A 10,539-nucleotide genomic window follows, 5' to 3' on the forward strand; every position below is an offset into this window, starting at 1 on the left:
CGGTTTCCCTTAGCCCCTCACCTTTCCGATGAAAGTCCGGTGAGAGTTTACTTCTAGCAACCAAGCCTATTTCACTGACATGATTACTAGAAGATGCATATAGGATTGAAACTACTCTTTGTCTCAATAGTTGCAAAGACTATTTCACTGTTTTGCAACTATTGTCTAGATTCACTTGTTCCAACATCAAGACTCCGCTCTCGCTTTATGAATTGATGTTTGGGATGATGGATTAACGATTATCAAACCCTCCGCTTTCGCTTCCACAGTTTGATAATTGTTAATCCACGTTAAGACGGTGAATCTAGATTAGAAATTAGGGTTACATAGAAATTAGGGTTTAGACATGTTTTGTTTAGGATTGAGTCATTAGACTCCCCAATAATCCTAAGACTAAGAAGTCTACTCACTCATGTTCATCGTAGACATGGAGGAAGAAGAGAAATACGATAAAATAAATTGCAAAGAAAGTAAAAGGGAAAATAAAGACTTTTATTAAAATAGCAATTGAAATAAACAAAGTAAGGCATGATTGTTTATGGTGGAGAGCTACTCTATTTATAGCTTTACAATCGACTTAGAAACTAAGCAACTAAAAGGGTAAAATAGTAAAGCTGCAACAGGGTAACTTGGGCGCGAAGAAAAAGCAGCAAAAGAGGCTCCTGGAGGTGGCACGGCCGTGCCACATGTTGGCACTGGCCGTGCCAAGCTTCTGACTTGGTGGGAACATATTTTTGTCCCGTATCTTCGTATTCTTGCGCTGTATTTGCTCCAGTCCTCTTTCTTTTGCTCCAAGACACCTTCCACCATATATTTATTCCTAAAATAAAATAAAACATAATTTGAAGTAAAATATTCTAATATAAAATAAAATGCAATAAAACTAAATCAAATCTAAAATAAAACTAAACTAAATAAGGCAATAAATTATACTATCTATGACTCATCAAAGTACTTTCACGCGCCCCCAATTTGTCATTAATGTTATGTTTGTTTGTCTCTTTTGAATTGCAATCGTTTTTACTCTTAACACTTTGTCAATTCACACACTACTCACTTCACAAACAAACACATTTGCTTTCAAACCTCTTGCGAAGTAAGCGCATTCTCTCAACCCTAGAACCTCAAAATCATCATCTTCTTCAATCATCAAATGGCATCATCAAGCTCAAGGGTTTCAGAATCTACTGCACGAAAGGTTCCTGAATATGACTACAGAGGAAGAAGCATGAAACTGGAAGAATGGGAACTACAGGTTCAGATAGAAAATCTGGTGGATTTTGAATCACTCGCTTTTCATGAGTGTTGGATCAGAAGCTACAATTTAGAGCAAGATCTTATGCAATACTTCAAGATGTTGAATGGATCAACATACGAAGCATTGGTTAGACACTTCTGGGTGAGAGCTAAGGTATTGACAAAGCTGCGTCTATAGCTGAAGAAAGTCAAATGGTTTTGATTTATCCAGAACTGGAAGGGAAGACCAGAGAAGAGATGGGACTTAAGCCATTCACTGGCGTTGAAATCAGGTCAAGTATATGTGGTATTCCAGTGAAAATTGCAGAATGGTAGATAGAAACTGTGCTCGGTGTAAAAGCTTCTGGGAAATATTTCGGAGTTGACCTTTCAAGCCCATCTGATGAACGTATATGGAAAGAAAAAGCTAATATGACTATATACAATTCTGCGAAGGAAGAAAAGTATGCTGATTTGGGCATGGACATGAAGATACTTCTGAAGATTCAGAACGAGAATTTGCTTCCCAGTGGTGGAAATGATATGCCTAATTTGGCTCAGAAAGTCCTTCTCCATCACTTCATCAAGAAGGAAAAGGTGAATGTGCCAAAATACATGTTCAAGTGGTTGACTGACAATCTGAAGAAGAGTCAGATGCAGGATAAACCATGGGTTCCCTATGGAAGGCTCTTATCAGAGATATTCTATCAAGGAGGTGTTTTGGACAGGTTAAGCAGTGTTGAAGCCTTCACAGATAAGATGCTTGACACTAAGACTGGGAAGTTTATAAATGCTCAAACCCTCAAGAATATGAAGCTGATCAGTAATGTCACCAAGCTTCAAACTGATTTAAGTGAATCCAATGTCATGTCTGATCTTATGAGAGACTTTCCACCAATCTGTAAGAAGGATCCGCTTGATGTGCAGATATATTACATCAAGGATCACTATGAAACAACCAACAAGGACATCAGGTTGGAGGTTGTACCTGAAGAGATGTATGGTGGTGCTGTGCCACTAGCCAGAGGCAGAAAGTCGAAGAGGAAGATGACTGAAGAAGAGTATTTGGAAGTTGAAAAATCTGCTAAGAAAGCAAAACCTGCTTCTAACAAGCTTAAAATTGGTGGTTCTGGAATGCCATCAATTGAGGAAGTGACTGCATCTTTGGTTCTACCTGATCAACCAGCAATCCCAAAGAAAAAGAGGAAGCCAGCAGTCAGGAAGATTAGAGAATATCCTTATGTTGTTAAAGAAGCAGAGGATGTTGAAGCTGCTTCTGTTTTGGCTTCAATGGATTTAAAGGGGAAGAAGGCAGAAGCTGAAAAAGTCTTGGAAATCGCAGCTGAGCTACAAGAGTCAGTAACCTCAGAAGCCAAGAACTTGATGCTGATGGCAAGTGAGACTGCTCAGAAGGACTCTGATTCTGAACCAGAAGTGGTCATCAATGTATCATTCGATTCCTCATCTTCATCATCATCAGATTCTGATGATGATAAACCCATAGGACTCCTTTTTCGGAAATCAGTAAAAAGTCATCCAACATCAACCAAGACCAACAAAAAGCCCTCTCAGTCAAGCACTTATGAACCAGTGGGTCATATCATCAATGAAAAGCTAGAAGAAATGGCTGAGAAAAGAGACAAAGTCATTGATAGAATCCTTCGTCATCACCCTCAACCTCTTAACATTCAAACCCTCAACATGATTGAACCAGAAAATGTTGAGTCTACCTCAGAGAAAGCCTCTGAAACAACCCCAGAAGTAGATGCTTCTGAGAAAATTGTTTGAGAAAACCCCCAACAACAAACACCAAAACCTCAACAAACTTCATCAAAACAACCACCTCAATCTAACCCACAACCAGAGCATACTGAACCACAAGAAGAACAAGCTTTACCCCATCCTACTCCAATGGATATTGACAATCATCAAGTCAATCTCCAAGCCTCAACCTCAACCTCACACATTACTCCTGACCAACCATCATCCTCAACTCAATCTGAACATTTCACCATTCCAGAATCCAATCTTGTTCAAGACCTTTCCCCTAGTGCTTCTGACCAATCCTCAGACCTAGAAACCCTTGAACAACCACCCCTGGACATCCTGGAATCTGATTACATTGATGATGAGCTACTCAAGATTCTCTCAGAAATGCATCATCTGGTTGATCAAAGAAGGATAATTGATCTGACAAATGCATATGAGGAAGAGAGCTACTGAGTTGATGGAGGTCGTAAGGAACAAGTGTATCAGAATCAAGGAAACTACTGTCAGAAGATTTCTGAAGGATCTGAAGCAAAGCCTTAGAGCTAGAGGTCCTAGACTGCTTCTGGCAAATAAGCCATTCTTCTCAGAAGCAGACTACACTACTACAAAATGTGGAAAAAATAGCGCCTATTAAATAGCGCTTTTAACATCAAAGCGCTATAAATGAAAACACGGAAGCTTTAGATAGCGCTTTTTGAAAAAAGTGCTATCTCTGATACTTACTCGATATGGCGTTTTCTTATAAAAGTGCTATAATAGGTACATTAAATAATATTAAATATAAAAAAAATTGCCAATTATTCACAGACGGCGCTTAATATAGAAAGCGCTATTTATTACTGAACTATAAATAGCGCTTATGAGCGCTATGTTAGGCATGTGGTAAATAGCGTTTATTACATATAAAAAAGCGCTATTTTTCATATAAGTTGTTCCAGCCGAGTGGTGGAAGTAATCATTCATTTTACCCGATGGTCATGTGTTCGATCCTCTCTGTTCTGTTTTTGAGTTTTAATTTTTTCCTTTTTTTATTAAGATTTCCTGTTCGATCCTCTCTGTTCTGTTTTTGAGTTTTAATTTTTTCCTTTTTTTATTAAGATTTCCTTTTTTTCTTGTTTTTTTTTCCGTTTTTTTTATTAAGATTTCCTTTTTTTCTTCTTTTCATTCATCCACTTTTTACGGTTTTTAATGAAAAGTCTTTTTTTCCCATTAAATTGTAATTAATATTTTTTTTTGGTGAAATTGTTATTAAAACAAAAACCACACCCTTTTCTCCTTTTTTGAAGAATCGTATCCCTTTCTTTATTGATTTTTTTTTTCCTATCATCTTCCCCCAAACCCTTTTATTTCCTCTCTATGAACTCAAACCCTCTTATCTGAAAAATTGGATTTCATCTTCTCCCTAAACCCTCAATTATTACTCTCTGAGAAAACCCTTCCTCAATTCTTCTCTGAGAAAACTCAACCGGAGTCGGTTACTTCGCCGCCCCGTGCGGTCACTCAAGGGAATCAAGTGATCGTGATGAATCGGCGAAAAACAGGTTCAGATTTGTATTTGCTAATTCTTTTATTGTTGTATTAGATCATGCCTTTCTGACTGCATTGAACTGAGACCTAAATAAACTGTTATTGTTAACTACTGAATTCTAATTAATCGATGAACTAATTTCTGAATTCTAATTAATATTCATTCTGTGATAGATAAGGTCTACTTCCTTCATTTTTTTTCTTTGGATTTTGTTATTTATAAGCCTTCTAATTTTTTTTGGAGGATGCCCTGACCTTTTCAGCTTCATAGTTTTAATCTTGTGTGGTTAGCTTATCTTAGTAAATAGTAGTTTTTTCATTGTTTTTTATCTTGCAAAGTAAACTGGTAGTCATATAATTTTTTCTTTAAATAGTGTTTACATACATATATGTCATCAAAGTGAGGGGTAAGGAGGTACGCTACACTTGAAATTGTGTAGCCTTTTGTATCTATATATGATTGGGTACCCTACGGGCAACTCTTTAAGGACCTTAAATAATAAGTTTCTACGAAGCCTATGTAAAATTTTCCTTGAAACTTTGTTTTTGATTATTTTTTCCTCACTTTTTACCATCGTTTATAGAAGATTTTCTAATTAACTTTGAAATTTGTGTAGTGGACATTGGGTGTTATTTGTCATTGATCCCATATCGGAAATCATATATAATTTGGATCCATTACTCAATGACTATATGAATTACCCAAAAATGAAGAGTATGTTTGACACGTAAGTGTATATATATATATGTGTGTGTGTGTGTGTGTGTGTGTGTGTGGTTAGTTGTATGTAATCTAGGTTTACATTTATATTTTGTAGAGTTCTAAAGGTATTTCGCTCTGCAAGGGACACTTAAGTAAAAACGAATAAATTTAACAACATATCATGGGTCCGAGTACAGGTTTAATAATATAACATAACAACCTTAAAAAATTAGTGTATGAATAATATAAATAATTTGATTGATACAAACTTATTTTATTTTTTGTAGTGTCCTCGCCAAGAAAATGGTATAGATAGCGGGTACTTTGTGATGAGGTTTATGAAAGAGATTCTCATTTCAAAACTAAATGAGTTTCCAAAGCTGGTATGTTATTTTTATATTAAAGTATAATATTTGTATATAATTAAGTTTATTATTATTAAGTAACATGGTTATTTTTTGTTACAATATATGCAGTACATTGATGGTTTCAAGTGTGTGACATACTCAAAAGATAAACTAAGAGAAATCCAAGAAGAATGATGTCAGTTCATGATCAGCCTAAAAGTTATATGATATTTTTATGATAAGGTGAGTTTCATGTTTTTCTATATATATTTGCTAGAAGTGATAGTGTTTTTAATTTATAATCTTGCTTTAATTTGTACTATGATCATTAGTACTTTGAATTTGTCTCTAATATAATATAGTTGCTTCTTGCTTAACGGTGTTTTCTGCTATATATGCAGGTGGTGGAGAGTGAACGAAATTTGGAAATGAATAATTATTTGCCTGCTTGTTTTGGATAAAAATGTTGAGAAGATCAAGAAGATAGATGAAGACTACTGCATGCTACCATAAAAGATTTTGATCTTTATGTTAACTAATTAGTTGTAACTTAGAGATATCCATGTTACCATATTAGTGGCTATACATTTCTGGCTTTTATGCTATATATACATACATTTTTTTATGATATGTTTAAGTTTTATTTGATAAATAATAGTCTCAATTTTAATGTGCCAAAAATATATATATTTCCTTTATATATATATATATATATATATATATATATATATATATATATTACTTTAAATTAATAAAAAACGCTATTTGTACAAATAATAAAAAAATCTGACAAAAAAAAAAAACTTAATGCTTTTCCTAGCGCTTTTTTCCTGTATAAAGCGCTATTTAAACCTAGTGTTACATAGCGTTTTAAAACAAAAACGCTGTTTTTTACTAGTGCATGTGTTATTTTAAACCCCTTTTAGATGGCGTTTATTATTGAAAGCGCTGTCTAAGGAGAATCTTTGCTAGCGCTTTTTGACAAAAAGCGCTATATAAACCCTGCTTTAGATAGCGCTTTATACATAAAAAAAGCGCTATATTACCTTTACCAGCGCCATTTACAGTAGCGCTTACAAAGCGCTGGCTAAAGCCAAAAAAAAGCGCTATATAAGGTCATTTTTGTAGTAGTGCTACTTGACAAGAGAGGCAAGGATGTTCAAGTTGCTCAGGCAAAGGATGGCACAACAACAGCAGGAAGCTAAAGCAAGGGAACTGGAACTTCTTCAGAGGCAACAATCTCTTGAAGATCTGGTGAAGAATCAAGCAGAACAATTGGAGAAGATGAAGAAACAACAACAAACCAAACCCTTAGTTGCACACCCTAGTGTCTATCTTTTGTTTGATGTTTGTTTTAGCTACTTCAGTTCTTGCTTCTGAACATCTCTTGTTTTTGCATTTCTTACTGCTTCTGAATGCTTAGTTGGTTCTGATTCACAATGCCTGGATATTTTTTTTTGTTTACATTCATATTCATTGCTCTGATTTACTGATTTATTTTTGCTCTGATTATATTATTGATAAGATTATAGGTTCTGATTTTAGTTATACTCTCTTACTGTTTGAGTTTTTCTCAAATCTTTTTGTCTTGATTGCTTGTTTGCTTTTTGCTAATGACAAAAGGGGAAGTATATGTGATAGTATTTAAAGGCTCTGAGCCCCATTAATGATATTTGAAAATTATTTTGAAAAACTTCTATCATTTTTACCTTAAAGGTATAAGCTATGAACGAAAGAAGGAGTATCAAATTTCAAATAAGATTAATTGAACCATTCTTCTTATCTATAAGTTAATTCTTTCAATTTTTAAGCTTTGGTATTTTTATTGTGCTTAAAATGAATATAATTAACCTGGATAGAACTTAGGGGGAGCTTACAAACCTCACCTTAAAGACTATCAGACTCAGGGGGAGTTTGAGCTTACAAACCTCAGATTCTGAGCTTACAATCCTCAGAACCCCAAAGTCAACTTGTTAATTAGATTAACAACAATTGATCAATTTTAAATACTATTGTTTGTCATCATCAAAAAGGGGGAGATTGTTGGAACAAAATGTGTTTAACAATGAACCTTAAAGAGTTTTGATGATAACAAGGTATTAAAAATTGTAAATTGGACTAGCTAATATTTGTTCAAGTGTACAGGACCACAGTTAAAAATTTACATCATATAAAGGTTCTGAAGAACAAAAAGAGAGCTAAGGACTAAAGAAAAGGAAGCTTGAAGCATCTGAAATGAAGTGCATCTGAAGTTATAAGTGCTCCTGAAGAATGATGACGTCATCAGAAGCTGAAGGTCATCAGAAGCTGAAGGTCATCAGAAGTTGAAAGTCAACAGAAGCAGATAGTGTAACACCCTACTTCTAATAAGCTGTAAAACGCGCGAATACATCAGACATATTCTAGAAATAGATGTTACGTATTCGAATAAACCACAAAACATACATGCATAAAGATCATGTTACATAACATAGCAGCGAAATATACATATAATTTATAAACATCTCCAAATCTCAACTTAATACAAGTGTATCCTCCAAATCTCAACAACCATAACATCTCAAATCCAAATACATAATCAAATAAAACAACATGCAAGAATTACCCTAGATCAGAGCCCTAATCTAGACACTTGCATAGATAAAAGAGGAACTCCACTCCTCGGCAACATTAAGCAAAACAGACTAAGCATCCTGCACTCCATCTACCCGTCCATACAGAAAGGTAGGTGGTAAACCACTGAGGGTTAGCATTACATCATCATAATCCATATAAGATTAACAGGAACTTTGAAAATGAAAGATATAATCAAGGATAAAGAATGACAATTGATGCATAATTCCACAATATTCACAACATATAAATATTCCAAGATCATTCAATATCATCATACCAAGTTCATATCCACAAGTGTATCATACACCTATCACAACCTCACCTTGTAAATCAACAATTAACAATTCAATCCGCAAGTACAATGAGCAATAATCAACCATCAAACACATCTTAATGCAATCCAATCCACCTAAAGTTTATGCAATGTCTCTAGACTCATCTAGATGCATGTGGTACCAAAACACCTCAAGGTCGTCACCTTCGATGCAACAAAAACATCGTAATCACCTCCATTGGATATAAAATCCACCACCATCAGTCATGTATGCATGAACATATGACTCAACTACAAATGGATATGTTCACACAAACAATAATCACCTCACCATCACCAATACTTGTATATATGCAATCATCAACAATTCACCACCACATATCATATATATAATCACCAACAACATCCAAAAATCACACAACATGTAGTTGTCACATAAATATACCACCAATCATCTTCACATAACATATAATAACTCTCCACAAAGGATTCACAATCAATTGATTCTCAAAAGTCATCTTTAGTCAAGTTCGTCTCTCAAAATCACAACATTAAATTAATTGAACATTTGAGTCAAAACCAAGTAAACAAGCTCAATTGCCTATGCCTTGTATTCTCACAATTCACATATGAGTATTGGCCTTCTAGATGAATACTCAAACTACTTCTATGACCTTCTTCCAAAATCCTTCTCTTAAGCTCAATAACACTTGGCACACAAACACGATCACGAAACATCAAAACACCGTTCTCATCCAACCTGAAATCTCCACCCTTACCTTGGTTAACCAACACCACTCGATCAACAAGTTCCAAATCTTCCTTCTGACCATTCTTAATCTCTTCCAATATATTACTTGTCAGCTTCAACATTCCCAACCTCACACCATCTGGCGTCAACTCACTAACCAAACTCAAATCTCGAAACTGTTCAATCAACTCCAACTCTTTCACCATTAAAGCAGACATATGCAACGACTTCCTACTCAAAGCATCAACAACAACATTCGCCTTCCCAGGATGGTAACTCAACTGAAAATCAAAATCCTTCAGATACTCTAACCATATCCTCCGCCTCATATTCAACTCCTTCTGGTTGAATAAATACTTCAAACTCTTGTGATCACTGAACACCTCAAACTTAGAACCATACCGATAATGCCTCCAAATCTTCAATACATACACAACATCTGCCAATTCCAAATCATGAGTCGGATAATTTTTCTCATGCACTTTCAACTGCCTCGAAGCATAAGCCACAACCTGACGATTCTGCATAAGCACACCACCAAGACCCATCTTAGAAGCATCACAATACACAACAAACGATTCCTTCGGATTCGGAAAAATTAACACTGGAGCTGAAGTCAACCTCTTCTTCAACTCTTGGAAACTCTTCTCACACCTAGCATCCCAAACATAAGCTTGTCCTTTCCGAGTCAACTGCATCAATGGCAACGCCAACTTAGAGAATCCCTCAATGAACCTCCGATAATAACCTGCCAATCCAAGAAAGCTTCTAACTTCAAAAACAGACTCAGGCGATTCCCACTGCAAAATCGCATCAACTTTCGACGGGTCCACCGCAATGCCACCTTTAGAAATCACATGACCAAGGAAACTCACTTCCCGCAACCAAAACTCACACTTCGACAACTTAGCAAACAACTTCTTCTCCTTCAAAACTCCCAACACAATCCTCAAATGCTCGGCATGCTCTTCTTCAGACTTCGAATACACCAAAATATCATCTATGAACACTACAACAAAACGGTCCAGAAAAGGATGAAATACTCTATTCATATATTCCATGAAAACACCTGGCGCATTAGACACTCCAAATGGCATCACAGAATACTCATAGTGTCCATGCCTCGTTCTGAACGCAGTCTTGGATATATCTTCTGCCTTTACTCTAATCTGATGAACACTTCTGTATCAACCAACTGATCCGTCAAATCATCAATCCTCGGGAGCGGATACCGATTCTTGATTGTCACTTTGTTCAACTACCGATAATCCACACATAACCTCATGCTTCCATCTTTCTTCTTAACCAACAACAC

The 10,539-nt window shown here is 35.6% G+C and overlaps 1 protein-coding gene across 1 annotated transcript; it reads left to right on the top strand.

Moving 5' to 3' along the window:
• Positions 1 to 5,142: 5,142 nt before the first annotated feature.
• LOC146914939 (uncharacterized) lies at positions 5,143 to 5,778 on the top strand (the record flags this gene model as incomplete). The annotated part of the gene is made up of 4 exons (XM_085721178.1): positions 5,143 to 5,261; positions 5,352 to 5,361; positions 5,527 to 5,619; positions 5,713 to 5,778. Coding segments are annotated over 4 exons (288 nt in total), but the record flags the coding sequence as incomplete, so codon positions are not given.
• Positions 5,779 to 10,539: the final 4,761 nt, after the last annotated feature.

The sequence above is a fragment of the Medicago sativa genome, chromosome 6 (assembly GCF_051527215.1).
Source record: "Medicago sativa cultivar Bolivia chromosome 6, Bolivia_mono, whole genome shotgun sequence".
Lineage (NCBI taxonomy): Eukaryota > Viridiplantae > Streptophyta > Magnoliopsida > Fabales > Fabaceae > Medicago > Medicago sativa.